Below are 18544 nucleotides of genomic sequence, written 5' to 3' on the forward strand. Positions count from 1 at the left end.
GGCAGCCGCGGCCCCCTCCCTGGGCCTGGCAGCGCCCACAGGGCTGCGGCCTCCGCCAAGGCCGGGCCCGAGCAGGCCGCTCCCAGACGTTAGGTCATCGGGCAGCGCACCAGCAGCGGGCAGTGTGCCCCCTCACCCCGGGGGCGTACCCCCACCACCCCCGGAGCGTCCCTCGGCCCTGCCCGACCCGGGACCCCCCCGCCTCAGCCAGCACCGCGCCCCGGGGCCCGCCATTGCAGCCTTCGCCCCCTCAGCGTCGGCCCCGCCCCTTTGTCACAGGCCCCGCCCCTCAGCGCAGGCCCCGCCCTCCGGCGCCGGCCCCGGCGGGCGCCTGGGCGGCTGGGGCGGGGCCGGGTGCAGTCGCGCGCAGGGCGGGCGAGGGGAGCGGTGCGGTGTCGCCGTCCCGGCTGGCAGCGGCGGGCGAGGCGGCGGCTGCAGCATGGCGCTGTCCGTGCCGGTGAACGGGCTGAAGGAGGGCGACAAGGAGCCGGTCATCGAGCTCTTCGTCAAGGTAAGGCGGCGGGAGCGGGTCCCGTTCCGTCCCGTCTGGGCGCTGAGGGGAGCGCGCGCTCCGACCGTTGGGCGCCCCCTCCCCCAACCGCCGTTTTCCCGCCCAGGGGGGCTCCGAGTTTCCCTCAGCGACTGACTCGGGGCCGCTCCTCCCGGGCGGGCCCCGCCGCCTCTGCCACCCCCGCCCTTGCCTGCTGTCGGGGCCCCCCCCGCCGTGCTGGGTGCGGGGAGCCCCTTTGTACCCCCCGTCCAAGCTCCCCGGGGGCGGTGGGAGCGCGGGGCTCCCCTTAGGGCCCAGCGGCAGGCGACGGCCCGGCCCTGGCCGCGGGGTCTCCGCGCACAAAAGGGCCCCGTGGCGGGGAGGGGAGGGGAGGGCGTGTGCCCGCCGCGGGGAGGGGAGTGTGGGGAGCCGGCCCCGAGTCAGTGTCCGCAGGGGGATGAGCGGGCTATAAGCGGAGAAGTCACTTTTGAAAAAAAAAAAAAGCGTGCCTGCGTGCGTTTGCTGGAAAATTCCTTCCCGGGAGGGAATGCTGCGGCACCGCGAAGCCGTCCCCTCTCGGTTCGGCTCCCCGCGTCGTGTGCCCTGCGTGGAGGTGGTGGAAAGGCGAGTTGCTTCTCGCTCAGTCCCACGCCTGAAAAGTCTGCTTTTGTGTCAGAAACCCAGCGTGGAAACGCTTCGCCGGTTTGTCCGCCGAACCAGGAGAGCGAGCGTGTGTTGTGCTGCCCTTATCTGGCAGAGGTACCGTCTGGTGTCCCCGCGTCTTTTACATTTACATATTGCAGTATGATGCAATATTTTGCATCCTCTGGGGCTCTAGTGATGCAGCATCCTCCTTTGACTTCATATCAAAAGTGCTGAGAGTAAACGATGCTAATTTTTTTTTTTTTGATGCTCAGACTTACGTTGAAGAAAACTTCTGTAGAAACAAGAATATTTTAATTTGTCAGCTGAAGTTTCTTTCAGTTGCAGTGAGAAAATAATAGAAATCTGAGAACTTGGGAATTGCTTGGTATAAAAGCCATGATGACAAACATGACAATTTCCAGCAGACTAGGTAGAGCTTTGCGAGTAAGTTATTAACTAGAGAATTTCTTTATTGAATGAGACTCTAAAAATATTGAAATTTTCCCATTTGGGACTTCTTAGTAGTCTCAAGAGGCAGTAAGGGGACCCAAGGAGAGCATTGCAGTGGAGGATTCCAGACCTGATTTTAGTCAGAATTTAGGTTCTTGGTGTACAGGTTAGAACTTACCAATATAGCAATTAAGTTACAGATTACTTTGAATTATTTATAGCAGTGCTTCTCTGATATAATGTGCCAACTTATCTTCATCTACCCTAAAGTTCATTGGCCGATTTTTCTTATTCTTAAACAAATTAGAGCAGTGATTGATGGCAGAAGGATTTGGGGGCAGGGGACATAAGCTTTTTGGGTCTGTTTAAAGTGGATATTTCATGCATGAGGTGTAGCATGGAAGAACGTGTAAAATTAGTTGTTAGAAAGATATATGGGTTCTGATTAAATCAGTTTTGGATGAGTAAAGGTGTTAGACTGTGTGATAGAGGAAAAGCAGGGAAATTTTCTGTCCCTCTCAATTGAAACTTCGTTACTGGTGCAGATTTAAGAAGGCTATAGTTGGGTTTATCAGTGAGTAGTATCTCCCTCAAGGAAGCCTTTTCCCAGTGTTATGAATGACTGCTGCAAGCTGTATACTGTCTGCCTTTAGGATAGAATTCAGGTTAAAAAAGAACTTATTCTTGTCTGCCTTCATGATCTTCAGGCAAAGGTTATTTCCCTGTGAAATCCTGCAGAGGAAGAACACCCCCCACCCCAGCAGACAGACCGAAATAGTTGTTTTGTCTGGGTGTTGCTGCCTGTCCCACACTTTATTGAAGCTGTTAAGAATTATTGGAACAGTGGTTTTGTAAAGCTAATAGAAGTCTGGTTTTCTACCTGTCTCATTAAGATGGTCATTTCATAAAATGCAAGCAGAATATTTATGGTTATTCAATAAAACTAATAGCATCTGTCTAGAAAAGCACTAGATTTTTAGTCAATTTTTCCCCCATAGAAGGAAAACTCAGTTTCTGCTTTAGTCTGTTGCACGGTTTTCAAAACCTGGTTATGGATACAAGCTAGAAATAGTCTGAAGTTACTGAGTGCTAGAGCATTTCGCAATGTACGTTATCACTTCTCAAACAGTATACAGGGTCTTGGTTCTACCTGTGCACTGTTAGTCAGCAAAGCTCTGAAGATAGAGGTAGTGGAAAGACTTCTTGACCAAAAAAGAAATCTCTGCCAAATGCCTGCGGCTGAAGGGCGGTAACTGTATGACCTGCACACAAAGGATTGTAGCAGCCAGACTAAGATGAAACTAAGGTATGGATTAAAGCTTGAGAAACAAACCTGTGAAGCAAGAGAAACTGTTTGGCTTCATGCCCAAAATGTTGGGTTTGAATCTTACTAAGTTGTGATCAGTAACAAAATAGGATGGGCACAGCATGGGGAGGAGTACACACGTGCTTAGGTTTCAGTTACGAATAACTATATAGGGCTGTTTGTCACCAGCAAATTGCTTTGATTTGTTCAAGAAGGCAGTGTGTCAGTCTGCTGTAAATTGTATTTTCATAGTCTGTGATAAAGTATGTGCAGAATTAGGGTTATGTAGGTGAGAAAATGTGTTACAGTGCTGAAACTGAGGTGAATGATCTGTTTCTTAGTCTCATATAATGAGTAGCTTCAGCAGCTTTTTCATTACAGTGCTGGTGGGCAGCCTGTGGTCTCTTTTAAACTAAGTGTAAATATTTTTCAGGTCTTTCCTCTGAGAGCTGATTAGGAGAAACTAGTGATGTGCCTGATTTCATTTAGTTTCCTTAGAGATTTGCATGTTTTATTAATGAGGGAGGCCCACTTCCATTGTATAACAAGAATATTTTTATATGCCCTGGTGGCCTTTTAAAGTAGTGAAGGCTGCATTGTAATGAACTCGAGCGTTGTGATCTGAATACAACTTGCATAGGCCACTTGTAATAACTGCAATTTAGTTGATCGTGTGTCGATTTTGATTGTAAATGAAAAGTGTGGTGGACTGACTTGGTCAAATAGAACCACTCATCTGTGGAAACCACAGGACGGAGCTTACAAAACTACTTGTGCAGTTTCCTTAAGGCAGTGTGCAAAGGAGCTGCCCAAAGCTCAGCCCTTGGTGTTCTTGGAGGCAGTCAGTGATTACATTCTTCTTGTAATAGCAAGGTGAAGACACAGATGGTCAACAGGTTCAGTGTTACAGAAAAAAAACAACAGAGTCAACAAACAAGAAATTCATAGTTGTGTATCTGCTGACATGAGACGGGTTATAGTAGATGTACGTAACCATTAAGGAAGGTGCTCTCTTCTTCAACTGTGTAACGTGTGTATACTTGCAAATTAATTAGACCTTGGATTTCTGGCAGCTTTCAAATAAGATGTCATTGCGAAATTGGGCACCTGTTTTGAAAATCAGATAGTGTCTACTATCTGTTTACCTGTGTATTGTACTGTCAGTAGAAAAAAAGCTGTGATTTCACATTTAATAAATACCTTACTCTAAACCACTCCAAGTGATTGTAGCAGAAGCTTGTCTACATTTTTGCATATCTGAACTAAACAGATTTGGCAGGTGAACTGTTTGGTTTCTGCGATCTGGGTCCGTTTTGTTCAGTTAAATGTTGGAGCCAGTGGCAGGAAAGAGATGTGTGCATTTGCATCTCTAGCTGCAGACTTGATATCAGCTCAGGGCTGGGTGAGAGGAGGAGTGTGATTTGTCTGAGTTGCACGCATTCAGGTCTGCCTTTGTCTTAACGGTAGCTCATTGCCTGTGCGTATCCTTACGTAAGCTCTGGTCTGCCATTCTGGAGTAGTATAGCTGCTGTATATTGGTTTATAACAATTAATCCCACCATCTTGTTTGTTGTACTTGGTTTTGTTTGTTTGTTGTTTTTTTCAACTACAATACAGCTGTAAAATTAAAAGGAACATCACTATAAGGAAATAACAAGACTAGAGACATGCAGCGTTGCTGCTCAGAGATAGTCTTGTCAGGGGCAAGATTGATAATTTTATTAGATAAGTCTCCTCCTTACATACCAGATCATCCTTTGGAGCTTTTGATGTAATAACCTCAGCACCTGAGAACCTTCTCAGTCTGCCTTTGATATGTGTTTGGTATAGGTAGAAAAATTTCATGGCTGGCTTATTTTCTGTGAACAAATACTGGAGTGTTGTAAAAGATCCTTTCATGAACTGAAGCATAACCATCTTGGTACATCCCATTCTTGGTTGTTGTAAATCAGGCCTTTTCCTCCTTTGGCCAGCAAATTGTATGTCTTTAAATTCTGCTTGGGAAAGGCCTCATGGCCAGAAACCTCCTTGGCTTTTTGATTGGAATCGATACTAGCAGTTACTGGTGCACTTGGTACAGTATTGTTTAAAAATACAGAGATGGTCTCAAGTGTAAATGTTAATATTTTTGCAAAACATTGGCAAGTAAGCTGAAAAACTCCTTACAATCATTTTCAAAGGGATTACGCTGATTATTAGCTCTTCTTCAGTCAGAAATTGCTGCTGAAGACACTTCAACAGTAATGGTTTTATTCACTGGCATCTATCTTCCTGTTTCTAATGATTAATATTTAGATAGCTTAGTTAGATTGTCAAGAGAACTTGTTTTGCTTTGCAGTTGAGATGTCTGACACTCGACCATTTCTCCTCCTTTCCCCACAAAGTGGTCTGGGAACTGGCCGAGTTCCTGAATTTCAGCTCCGTGCCCTTCACAGCATGCTAATCTGCCGGCTGGGATCCTACGGTCAGCTGCGGGTGCTTCTGAGTCATTTGCTCCATGGTGTATACAAGTGCTCTAAGCCATCCATGCATTCTTTGGGTGTAGACACTGCTGTAAAAGACATATTTGTCCTCGGTTTGCCCACATGGGGCATGTTTCAGGCTCTGCGTTGGAGGCTTGAAGGGGTAAGAGAAGCCTGTGTATCAGAGCACGTATTGTGGGACAAACTTTAGGGCCTGGAACCTATCAAAAGTCGGGGTAAATCCACATCAAGGATCTGAGCAGTTCAAGTCTTGCTCCTGATGCTTTTGTCTGTCAGTCTGCGATTGTGTGTGCGCGCAGGAAGGAATTCACAGAAGCAGGGAAAAGCATACTTAACACCAAAGTTCTTGTGAAGCTATTTAAAGAGGAGAATCCTCTTAAAATTTGAGATGTCTTGTCTGTACATAAAGGTAATTGATTGTTGAGAAAGAACATGTAGACAGGATGAATGTTTATGTAAACTCCGTTTCACAGTCAGGCAGTGGGTGGGAGGGTTGATAGTCCCTTGGTGGACAGCACTGTGGCAGTGTTAGCATCCTCAGAAGTTAGTAATCGTTACGCTCTCAGCCTGAAGCAACTCAGTGTCACCGTCTAGTCTTTCACTGGTTATCCTGACCAGATCTTGTGGAAGGAAGCAGTGAGGAAAGAGGGAGTTCTTTATTTGAAGACTATTACTGTCTATCTTTTGGTGTGATTTGGGTGAGCAGGGAAATAGTTGGTTCTGTAGCTGAACTTGTGGATTTTTGAAGACTGTGTTGTCTCTTATAAAAATCTGTGTTTGGGGGAGTCTAGTTGGGGAATTCGTTGAACTTCTAGCTAAATAGTAATCTGTGTACTTTGGAAAATGACTTTTGTACTCTGAGGTTGCAAGTTTGATTTTTGTAAGTGTACATTAGTTAAAACGGACAAAAAGAGCCCTGGGCTGTCATTTTCTCACCAGTGTGAGCACGTTCACATTCTCTTTTAAGAGACATTTATCATGATGTTATTAACTCAAGGCCTACACACTTTTATAACAGTGGCAACATCAATTCCCAGTTATGGCTGGGCTCCGCAAGAACTACTTTTAAGACTGGGTAACTGTACTTGGCAGTACAGTTTTGTTATCTCTTTTTTTTTTTGCGGTAGATGTTCCCTCTTGCCCTGCAGCTGATAATCAGCCAAGCAGTGCAATTCTCCAACATCGTCCAGTTAAAGTTTTATAGAAAGTAAGGTGCTTTTGTCTGCCAGTGTAGACACTTCATTTGCCTAAGACAACACACTTTAATTAAGATGGCGGTTGGTTGCAAGTTGACCGTCCATGGAAAAATAGTTTACATCTGTACTTTTATCCATCTAATTTGATTTTTATCTTCAAAGTTCTTTATAAATAACTTATAATAAACAATTTATTGTCCTAATCAAGTTTTTTCTTTTTCTTGCATATTCTTCACTTTAGAATGATACAGTTTCACTCTTAAAATAGATGCTAGGTACTCACTCTGTGCTCATTTGTTGTATTAAGTGTTTGTGAACATTTTAACAGTTAAAACACCTAAACCCAATGTCATTAGGTTGCCTTGTTAGGAGTTTAAATAGAGCTTTGACTTCAGGAGGTTTAAATCCTTTATTTAGAATACATTTTTTCCTAAAAAAGTTAATAGTTACATTTTTTTGAATTTGTTTTTAGTTGTTTGGGTTTTTTTAATTTGGGCCAAACATGCATTTGTGGCAAAATCTGATTTTTAGGGCTCTGAATGCTGCATTTGTTTATGCTGAAGTGAAAAACATAAGCTGAACTGCTATTAGTTCCAAATGTCTTTGTGTGTGAGTTCTCTGAGAGTTCAAACTTATTCCTTGTATTGTTGGCTAGACAAAGGGCAAGGAACTTTACACGAGGAAAGGAAATGACTTAGTTCTGTGCACTGAATAACCATATTAGGTATAAACTAAATATAGGAGTGTAATCCAGGAGTGAAGTCATATCTGTATATTTTCATGAGGAGAGCTAATGAGATCAGTCAGTGCTACTGGATCAGCTTCAGAGTTTTTTGGCTCTGTTAAAGCATTACTATTTTGGCTGGTGTTTGATGGTCTGTGCTTTGGAGAGCTGCTTTTCTTAAATAAAGGAAATAGTTTTTTACGTGGTTTTGTCTAAGAATAAAATCAAAGCAAGCATAAATATATTTCTGTAGTCTTTCAAAGTGATGTATTAGCTGCCTTAGTGAGACATGCTGTACTGGAGCTTAATGAGATAAGGCAAAATGTCCCGAAGGAGGAAGTTCTACTCTGCAGCTGAAGAACTTGGATACTGTCTCCCGAGGGAGGTAGAACATGTTCACAGAGGTGCCTTTTAGTAGCTGAGTTCCTTGCATTGGAAGCAGAAGGAACAGAGAGCAAGCATTCCTCGAAACCTTTGTGCTCTAGCTGCTCTAAATAAAAATTCCAACACCAGTTTCAGTCTAAGATAATGTTTTTCCTTGCTAGAGCTTTTGAATATTCTGTTAGCAGGGGATACGTGTTCAAAACTGCAGCTCTCTTTCAGTGAGTTTTAAGAATTTGAGCAATTTCTTTGCTCACAGGCACATTCTTCTGGGGATATTGCTGTTTACATTCTGAATTGGAGGCAGGTGTGTTTTTAGCCTATTCCTTATTTATCAGAATTTTGAAGCTTCAGGTGATTGCTTTTGGCTAGCATTTTGATGTGAAACTCACCTGTGCATTTGGCTTTCCTGCTTCTGGTAGAGTTCATCGAAGTCAGCCTGGCAACTTGAATGACCTGGCTGTTGGTGGAGAAGGAGCAGTGCACAGGGTGAAGTTGGAGCACCTCTTCATCGTTCCTCTCTCCTAATCTGTCCGACTCATTGTCATCCTAGCTCTGTAAATTAGATTATAAAATACCATAAACAGAGTTCTTTGTTTTTCTGTCCTGCAGAAGCAATTCATCTCCAAAAGTTTGTTTGAAGAACTCTTAAATGCCAAGATAAAAATTTTACCTGGTCTTCTGGACCCCAGTGGCAAGGTTTGCAGTTCTTTCCTGTAATTTTTATAGATGTTTCATTATTTGGAGGGCAGGTTTTGGAAATAGGTCTCTTGAGCTGTAGCCAAAGCGCACACTTTACTTTGGTAACAAATTTAATAAGCTTCGGGGGGAAGGAGGGAGAAACATTATCATATACAATGCCTATACCAAGTTCATATGCTAAGTACCCAAAGGCAGGTTTCAAGCACTATAAAAGAAACCCTTAGTACTGTATAGATAATTGCCTGCTTATAGTTTCCTACTAGAATGTTGCAAGAATGTGTCAAGCTGTTACATAGCAAATTTTAGGGAGTTTGACCCAGTTTGTCTTATCGAGGTTTGTTACAACTGAATCACTTTGTTAAAGGTGTTGCCACTGGAGTAAGAGTGATGAGATGTCAGGCTTCTGCAATTATTGAGTAACTTCAGTTTTCCTGTGTCAGGCTAGGAGGTGGTCCTGTGTGGCTGTTCACAGTAATCCTAAGTTTTTGTATTCGTAGCATTAAGCTAATTTCTTCACTGCAGAAAATCGTGGTTAGTATTTAATGCAGATTTTGATTCTGCCTCTTCATCAGATTCTCCCAAAGGATGAACATGGGATAATTTCTTTTCTCCAAAGAATTAAAGTGCTTAATTAATTTCTGCTGAATTGTGAAGCTACTTTAATATGTCATGAAGATCCCATAGCTTTTTCCGAAAGCTTTACAGTGAGAATTGGGTAGCAATGAACAAGAGTTGCAGGAAAATGTACAAGACAAGGCTGCTAATTATTTTGTTAGGAATAGCATCACAGAGCTAAAAATAGCAGCATCCTAAAATGGTCAGTTGCTGTTACAATCAAATGTCTAACACAGTGGTGGCTTATCAGAAAGGTAATGACTTAAGAGGCTTCTTGAATGGGCTGATAAACATTCCTTTCCCAGGTTGGAAAGTAAATCTCAAGTAAATGTGGGGGGTTCAGTGGGGTTTTTTTAAGCTTTTTGAGTTTAGAGGGATTTCAGCTGATGTGGAAGATGGATTGGTTACAAATTAAGCAAAGATGATATAGCTTGTCAAGAGGCAGTGGTAATTAAGGTTGCTTTTCCCCTGGGTGGGGTGTATGTCAATCAGTGTATAGAAAATATACACTAATCATCTTAGGCTTTTTGTATTTCTAGTTAATTCCAGGTATGAGCACTGGCCTTATGCTTTTTGTTTTCTGTTTTCCCCATGTTTTTCTTAAAGGACTAGCCATTTAAGATAGCAGTGATTACCTGAATTGTTCTACAGAACTAGAACTGGGGGGTGTGTGGTGGTTGTGATTGGAGAGTTTGTCTAACTTGATACAGTGTTACAAAGCTTTTTAAAGTTCCCTTACAAAGGTCAGAGAAAGGGGTTACCCTAGTCAATAGTCGATGTGGTTCCTCTGAAGGTGAGACTGTGATACAGGTTCTGTAAGCTGAGTTGGTGCTTTCTGCGGTCAGCTGTCTTCAGTTTGGAAATGAATGTACATTCATTTCCTGGAAGATATTTTTGTATTTTTAGGTGGCACATAATGAGTTACGTGCTCATCTTGTCGCTTCCTTTATGAGAAAAGTTAACTTCTGAGTTCAAAAGCGGTTGAAAGGTATTGGGGGTTTAAACTTATGGTGGAGGTTAGTTAATAATGGCATTGGAGAACAAAATTACATGGCGAAGGCACGGTGCAGTGGTAGTGCCCTTCATGCACGGTCTGTAACGCCGTAGGCTCAGCTACTGAGAACGCACCACATAGTGAACAAAGGTGAATTTGAAGTAATAGCTATATAAAGTGCCAAACTGATGACCTTTGAGGTGATGAGAATGATGTTGGATGTTTTATTTAGAATCTTCTTAGCATTGTGAAAGAGTGGTAGGAGTTAGCTTGCTTGTCAGAGACATTTAATAGTGTGAATATATCTTTTTAATGGTGGCTACAAGCTGATTTTGTTCTCAGACTGACTCTTTAGTGACTTTTAAACTTATGTGAGCAGTTGATGAGTAGGATAGGTTTCAAAATGCATCAGGCAGCTTTGTTAAAAAGCTGTGTTGTGCTATGAGCTGGAATACACGGGACCTGTGCCCTGATAATTAAGACAGCAGTAGCCCGAAGGTGTCTTGAGACTTGCCTTTGCTCCTGTGTCTCTCTTTAAGAGGTTGACATGGATCTTTAAATGTGCAACAGTTTTTTATTTATTGAGAGAAGGACACCACACAAACAAAAGCTCTCACGTGTAAGTTGGGGCACTAGCTGTCCACTGTCCTAGAGAGGTGAGATAAAAGGTGAACTGACAAGTGGCAGTGTCCCTTTCATCTTGTCATCCCTCAGATAAAATCTGGTTGAACCAGATTTAGTTAGCATCAGAGTTCAGGGCTTGACTCTAGCTTGCTCCCTGACCTGTTCCTCCCATAAAAACACAAAACAACTCCCTTCTCAAACGAACAAATCTGAAAGCATGAGAACGAATTGAATGCTGCGTATTGCAGACAACAATTTTCCGTTCTGATCTCTGCAACTTGCTACCTTCTCACCTGTTTTCTTCTTTTGAATGATGTTTCATTAATATTTGAGACCTTGGGACCCTTTAAGACATCTTTTGGCTTGCAGAGTGAATGCTTACGTATAACATCCCTGAAGCTCATCCATTTACTGGCTGAATAGAAGCACAAAGCAGTTGTACAGTGGCACCATCCGGAGGAGGGGTTTGATTGGTGTTACATCAAATACTGTTAGAGTCCTTTCCTGGATGTAATTCTTTGTCTTATCTGAAAACACTACCCAATAAACAGCGTGGAATTCTGTTTATCCAGCTTGGCCAGATAAAGGTCTGAGTAGAGGCTTCAAGGGTTTAGACTGATACTACCAGACCATTTTCAGTATTCGTGTGTGGAACATTAAACCACTCCTTTTTATATTCTTTCATCTTGGGGGTTTTGAACTGCTGCATGTTTTTCACTTGAATCACTTTGTTAGTTTACCTTAAACCATTTCCTCTCAAAACAGTAATCCATATAGGGTCATTATTAATGTACTCATTTTTTGAATGAGCTTACTGTTCATGAAACGTGCAAGAGTGATTGTTATCTGCTGTTTTGAGGTAATGGGTATGCCTCATGCTGCTTTTCTTGCATAGTTTTCCCAGCACATTTTTTCTTTTCTAGTTAGAAGTGAGATGTTTCAAGATTGCTGGGTTAAAAGTTTGAAAATACCATCTGACTTTTTTCCACCAATCTGTTAATTTGTTTAAATGTTAATCTTCTAGCCTCCGTGGATTGCAGATTTCTTATTCAGGGGAGTGGGGACTTCCTTGGTGGTAAAATCAAATAGCTTCACTGGTTATCTTTGGCAAAAGGTATTTTGTGAGGTACTTCTCTAAAATGCATTTTTTCCCCTCTCTGATCAAACTTCATTTTTCCCCACTTCTGGTATGTCAAATCCGGGAAAGAGTCTCTTGACAATTGCCCATAAACTAGGAAATGGTCTTCTAGTGCTCTGCCCTTTTATTTTGTTTTATTTACATAGGAAGAGACTGAACTGTGTTACATTTTTCATCAGATGCACTTTGACTTTATTATTATTTCTGCAGTCATTTGATCCAGTCTGGGAAACTCGTACTATGCTCCTTTTAACTGGTTGCTGTTAGAAACAATTTTGCAGGCCTTCAGGACCAAAGATTTCTAGAATTCTACTGAGTCTTTCAGATGTATGCTATATAATAAGGGCTTTGTGTGCTTTTAAATGTTTCTTTGCTTGTCAATTTTTTTGTTAGTATTTCAGTAAATTTCAGCACTACTTTGGTAAAGTAAATACAGGCAGGTTCTTGTGTTGGGAGTAAAGTTAATTTTTATGCAGCTGTGAAGGCAAACATTTCACAATTAAAATAGTTTGGGTTTTTTCCCATCCTTTAGCTTGTTTAGCTGCTCAGACGGATGGATGTATGATTACTTACACGCTGGTTTTTTTTTTTTTGGAAAGACAGCCTCATTTGAATGAAATCACTGCTTCAGGGAAGAGAAAGGGAGAGGTGGCTTCCGCATTGGCTGGATCAGCTAAGCTCAGTCTTGCAGACAGTGGAATAAACAGATTTGTGGTGGTTTTTGTGTTGTGGTGTTGGGGTTGCTCCCCCCCCCCCCCCCCCCCCCCCCAAGTAGCTGGCACTCTTGCATGGGCTGAGCTACTTGGCATTGGGAGTTGCCAGTAGTTTTACTGTGGATATTATAAACCTGGTTGTCTTCTCGGTGAGCATACTGATTCATTTTACTGTTTTGTAAGTCTTTCATTCTTATTTGAACTTATTTGCTTAGTTAAGCTTCTTTAAAAAGTAGCTCTGTTTGTTTTTCGTATAATACCGTAGGTGTGTGCTATGGTGTGTGTGTGCCTGCCTCTTTCTCCACATCGCGTCTTGCAATTAATGAGTTGTCTCTTTTTCAGAAGTTTTTTGATTACAGTAAGCTAATTCTCAATCAGTATAATTCTTAAGCAGAATACTCACAAATGATAAATACCATTTTTCCTTGCTGTGTGTGGTATTGCACTTTTTTCTGTCTGGTCCTAATCCATATAAATGAAAACCTGGCATTCAGTGAAACATAGGTATAAGATGATGTTCTTGAGTACATTCCTTCAGTGGATAGTGGTAGCTTGGTTTGGTAGTGATAACTGAAAATCAGACCTGATTGTAGGAAGATTGGCATTATTTAGTAATAAAGATTTTTTAGACCGGTTTCAGAAAGAATTTGAAATAAAAACTCAAAGCCTCTCAGTATAGAATGAGCATAATCTTGTTGAATTAACAAATAATCTAGGCTGATGTTAGTATAGGGAAGTCAACATTTAATATTTTCTTGACTCTGGCAATGAGGATTAGACTCTGAAGATATCCTGGAATATTATGGCCTGAATTCAAAGACAAGGCAATGACAGGTTTCTGGCTTCCAGTAGTGGGCTTAAGGAACAATTGTTATGTGATTAACCCCCTGCATGACTAGTCATGTAGAATTTCAGAATATTCTCGCAATATTGAAAGGTTTACAGTTTCCTGCCAGCACAGCTCTATTCCGGTGGAGAAAATCAGAGTTGGAACCGACTCTTGCAGAAACGTCTACCAAACTCATCTCGCTCTGAAAAAACACCCTTATGTGACTGAAAGAGAATAAAATGTTGCATTGCCAGCATGGTGTTGCTCTTGACTGGTTGTAACAGATCTGTGCTGTAGCTCTCGGTGCATTGGATGCTAGAAGATGGAAAACGGGCCTCTCGGGCAAACAGTTACGTAGCAGAATTCCTTGTCTCAAGAGCAGCAAAGCCAAAAGTTTCTTGGCATTCTGACTGCATTCCTTTTCCAGTATGTGCTCAGAATAACTTGGGACTTTTTGGAGCAGAAGTGGGACAAACGTTTGAATGTAGACAGAAAAGTCTATGCTCAGTTTAGCTGTTCAGCTGCAGCTTTGAAAATGTGTTAGGTTTTTTTGAAGCACTGTATGTTAGTGGGTTATAATCTTTTTTTCTAATTCAAATAATCCAAAAAGCCTGTCTTGCTTAAACAAAAGCAGATGCTATTCGTTAAGTGGTTTGTTCATTTTGAGTGTTATGCTTGTGTTGGGAGGGAAGAAAGGTTTCAGTACAAGTTGGCATTACAGCGTAAATGCATTTGACCTTTTTTGGTCCTCATTGGTCGCTTTGCTTTTGGTATTGGTTTTGGCTTAAAAAAACAGACCTTAATGAAAGCCACAGTTTTGTGCTATGCCTTAAATTTTAAACAGTTTTTCATTCAGTTCTGTGGCTTTGCTTTGGGTTCTGGACAGGCTGAGATGTCATTTGTAGTACAGTAAACAAAACTGCCTTCTGAATTTTGATGTTGGTTTATTTCAGTTGCAATTTTTAAATCTTCCACTAGAAATAATAAAGCTCCACGGTGGAATTATATCATATAAAAGAAGGCATGGTGTTTAATCCAGTACCCTAACTTTCTTTCAAACTGTATTGTTGTCGCAGCTGATAAATTTCAAAGTCTGTCTGATATAAAAATGTTTAACAGCTGTCATGAACATTTTTTTCCTGTGCCCTTGGGAACTTCATTTTGCTGATGGAAGGTCACTGCTTTTCCCTACCACATTGAGAGGTAGCAAAACCTGGGCAGCCAAAGACTTGGTTAATGGTATAACTAACTCCTGAGTTCAGGAAGAGCCCTGAAGGTTTTTTAGTAACAAATCTTCATATTTGGTCCTGTCTGCAAAAATAGTCTATTTGTGCATAGGGGAACCATTTTGCTTTTTCGTCCGATGCTGTTGCCATAAGTATTTTAGTTCTTGGCTTCTGAGTTAACTTCTTACTTTCTGCATCTGGTGGTGGATCATAAATCTTTAAAGCTCTTAACCAGCCCTCTGCAATGAGTTTTTAGTCACGTCTTGCAGCTCACAAATTAACAAAGTGACTTATGAAAGCTTCTAGATGCTTGTCTGTTGTCCATTAGGACACTATTCATGCATTTTCAAATATAGTTTGAAATTAGGGGAGCTGACTAGTGCTTATTTAACTTCATAATTTCCTCCGGACAAGCCTCAGTTGCATTTGATGTTGCAGTACTGAGGCTAAGCCTCTGGGCTGCCCTTGGTGCTGAGGGTCATCTGTACGTTGATGGCAGACGGGTTGCATCTCAATGATTCTTCATTTGGTTACGTGGCTTTATTTTTTCACTCAAAGGTTTTCTTAGTCCCTGTCAGGTGAAGATCTCTGGCAAGGTGTGTCATATTGCACCAGCTCTGGTCTTTGGTTTTGAGGTCAGAAGTGCTACATGAAAGGTGAAGAGTGAGGAGAGCTAATCCTAACTAGGTCATGTACTGGCTCCTGTAAGTGCAGCTCGTGTGAGCAAAGCAGGCTGAAGCCGTGCCAAGCGTGGCACATCCAGAGTTGCTTGAGAACAGGAGTGTGAACAGTTCTGCGAGTGCCTCGAGGTATGGCTTTGTGCTCTTAGGGCGTTGCACTTGGTAAATGCCCACTTTCCTTCTCTAACTTCATGGCAAATGTGTGGTAGCTTTTCCAGTAGAAGTGAGGTAAAGCTTAATTGGATGAGGGCACACACGCCTGTGCTGTTACTGTGGTGTAACTCATGTGCTTTGGTTTAAGTAGCATTGTTGGAGTTGCCATGAAACTTGAAGATGGTGATCAGTTCTGAATGAAAGAATTGTTGCTGCTTCAAAGTGTGAATTAGCCCAGGCAGTACAAAACATATCTTTCGCTTAGATGGGGTGAAGCGTTGTCTTTTTCAATGCGATTTTTGAAAGGTAGATAAGATTTTGCCTGTGGGGGGAAAAAAAAGGTAGATGAGTATAAATCCACATTGGCAGAATTTACCTGTAGGAAATGTCTGTTCCAGTGTAAACACAGTAATGTAACTGTAGTGGAAAATTCTGAAACATTCACTGCTATCTGGAGGGATGGCATTGTGGTTAAATATTAACATCAATAAAAGCATACAGCTATTGGAAATAAGCTGCAGAGTGAAGTCTTTCTTTGTGTAAGCATCCTGCAAGGTAGGAATGCATGAATCATCCAGTAGCTAGAATCCTTATAGCAGTTACGTGCACAATAGAAATCTGCGGATTGAGCAGAATGCCCAGAGTAACCAAACTGACTCCTTTTTTATAGATGCTTTTAGAATTTAGTCTCCCGAACACTGAGAAGTCACATGTCAGCTCTTAAGATAATCTAGCATCATTAATCTGCTGCAAGGTTTACTTTACTTTCCAAAGATAAAGAAGGCAGTTTATAATTTATGGCAGAAAGACAACTTCTTTTTTCTTTCAGATCTTCACTAATAACACTAAGAAAGGTTTGAAGAAAAATGGCTCTATGTATTCTCCACAGCGAAGTCTCCAGAAGGGTAGTCAGCTATGACAGGAGGGATACTTGTAGAAATGAGACCATAAGCTGGAGGCAACATGAATTGGGTTATGAATCCTCATGGGCCTGGTATTTATTGATAATTATTAAAGGAGTCTCAGCCTTATCTGCAAAGGCACTGAGTTTTTAAAAAATAAAATAGCTTTCTGAGTTAAAGACAGTTTCACTGTCACTGAAAAACTTTCTATTTTCCTGGTCTTTGAAAATCCCGCTGTTAGAAAATCCTGCTGTTGCTGCTCTTAACTTCCAAAGTCTTTCTTCGTTCTCCCCTCTGGCCCTCACGCAGTGCATGGCTGGAAACTGGCAGAGAAGTGAAGAAAAAGCAATTCCTTTGCCTGAGTGTCTAAACCTTTCTCTAGTTTGTTCTGGTCCTAAAGCTTAGTTCTCTTATTGTGATACCTCTTGCTGGCTTTTCTCTTCCGTCTTTTCCAGACCCTCTCACCCCCTCTTTTTTAAAACGCTGGATCTCCACCAGTCAACGCTCAGGCCTTGTGTTCAACCCTTCCACTTGTGTAGCTCTGCTTCTAAATACCCGGTGCTTGGCAAACATCACAATTTTCTGTCATTTCTGAGGGGTACAGCCAGCATATCCTACAATATGTTTTAAAATGGCCTAGGTAACAGGTAATAGTAATGATGAAAGATTTGCCAGGTTTTGAGAACTGTATGGATTACAATTGTTCTTGGAAGTACTCTAATAATAATAATAAGCAGAATCCTTTGAAACTAATCTAATGTAAAATATGTGTCGATAATCTGACATCTGTGGCTGTTTTAACTACTGAACCAGTTTTCAGAGGATTGAATTTTGTGACAAGATTCAAGGTTTCGTATGTCTTAATTCTAGCCCACTAAAAACTTAAATTTTCCAACTCAGCAATACATACTTCATTGTCAGAGCAATCATGAGATGCATGCCATCACTGGGTGCCGTGGAGTGGCTTACTGTTGCTGTGTAATGGACTTTTGTTGTGGTAGGACAAAGACTTATTGATGAATTGCCTATAAAAAGTGGCTTTGGAATATTACTTTATTGTCAGTGAAGTCTCTATGTACTTACAGTTGTGTCTTTCCTTACAACACCTGCAGTACAATAAAGATTCTTAGTTCCTGGTTGCAGTTGGGTCGCTGTAGCACTACACAGAGATACAAGCAATAAACTGGAATGTGACTACAATTAATTAGCGGTGCCTTGTAGAAGAAGGAAAAAAGAATAATAAAGAACAATATTGACATTGGAAAACTGCCATCAAAAGGTGTGGCTGCTCAGACAAATAAGATTAGCTGCCCTTTCTTGACTGCTAAGAGCAGTTGGATCATCTTTACTGTGAAAGATAACTTTGAAATATTGTTTTGATATGTTTTGTGATCAGCTGTTAGAGGACGTGGCAAGTAAATAGGTTAGCTGGCTTCATAAATGTCCAAATTGCACTAATAAAATCCTTGGTATGTCTGCAGAAAAAAATCATTGAAAGGTGGAAGTATTTAAAAAAAAAAAAAAAGATGCAGAAGTCCATGTGTACCTTCCCAGTATATGAAGTGTATTTAAATATTCTGAGGATGCTCTTCTTGGTGTATTATGTGGAGATACCCTCAGGATATCTGGTCCTCGTGTGTCAGCTGGACTTTGAGAGCAAAGGAGTGTTCCTGCAAGATGATACTGGGTTTAACTGTAAGCTTGTTAGGCCTTTGGAAAAATTAGTGATGCGAACACTGTAGAGGCAATAAAACCCATGATTTATTACTGAGTCTGCCTTATTTAAAGAGCTTTCAGTAACTGTGAGTGTGTGTAGATGGCACTGTCTTACCTTCTAGTTAAAGATCTGTTCTCTTCTGCAGGCTGGCAGTGATGGCGAAAGCATAGGAAACTGTCCTTTTTCTCAGCGGCTGTTCATGATTCTTTGGCTGAAGGGAGTGGTGTTCAGTGTCACAACAGTTGACCTGAAGAGGTAAGAAATACTTGGTTTATCTGACAAGCAAGAATATAGTACACTTGGTGTAACAAGTGTTTGTCTGGGGCTTCTAAATCTTGCATGGTTTATATTCTGAAATTAAAAAGAAAATCTGTCCTCATAAATACTGAGGCAACCTTGATGTAAATGGTGCATTAATTGATGGTTATTTATAAGTATCTGCAATTATGCTCTTCTGTAAAACTAATAGCTGAGATGAAGTCTCTTATAACTGAATGCTGAATCTCACAAGTCACAACACACAAAAATCACATCAAGATCTCACAAGTGAAGACTGCTGGATGGGTATTTTAGATC

General features: G+C 41.5%; 1 protein-coding gene across 1 annotated transcript in view; it reads left to right on the top strand.

Annotated features, from left to right (window-relative positions):
• Positions 1-358: 358 nt before the first annotated feature.
• The window catches only part of CLIC4 (chloride intracellular channel 4), a 31183-nt gene continuing 12997 nt past the window's right edge, over positions 359-18544 (top strand). The window contains exons 1-2 of the mRNA XM_075437963.1: positions 359-511; positions 18114-18223. Coding sequence (XP_075294078.1) covers positions 440-511; positions 18114-18223 — 182 coding nt within the window. The 5' untranslated portion in view covers positions 359-439. The remainder of the gene's footprint in view (positions 512-18113; positions 18224-18544) is intronic.

The sequence above is a fragment of the Opisthocomus hoazin genome, chromosome 17 (assembly GCF_030867145.1).
Source record: "Opisthocomus hoazin isolate bOpiHoa1 chromosome 17, bOpiHoa1.hap1, whole genome shotgun sequence".
Taxonomy (NCBI): Eukaryota; Metazoa; Chordata; class Aves; order Opisthocomiformes; family Opisthocomidae; genus Opisthocomus; species Opisthocomus hoazin.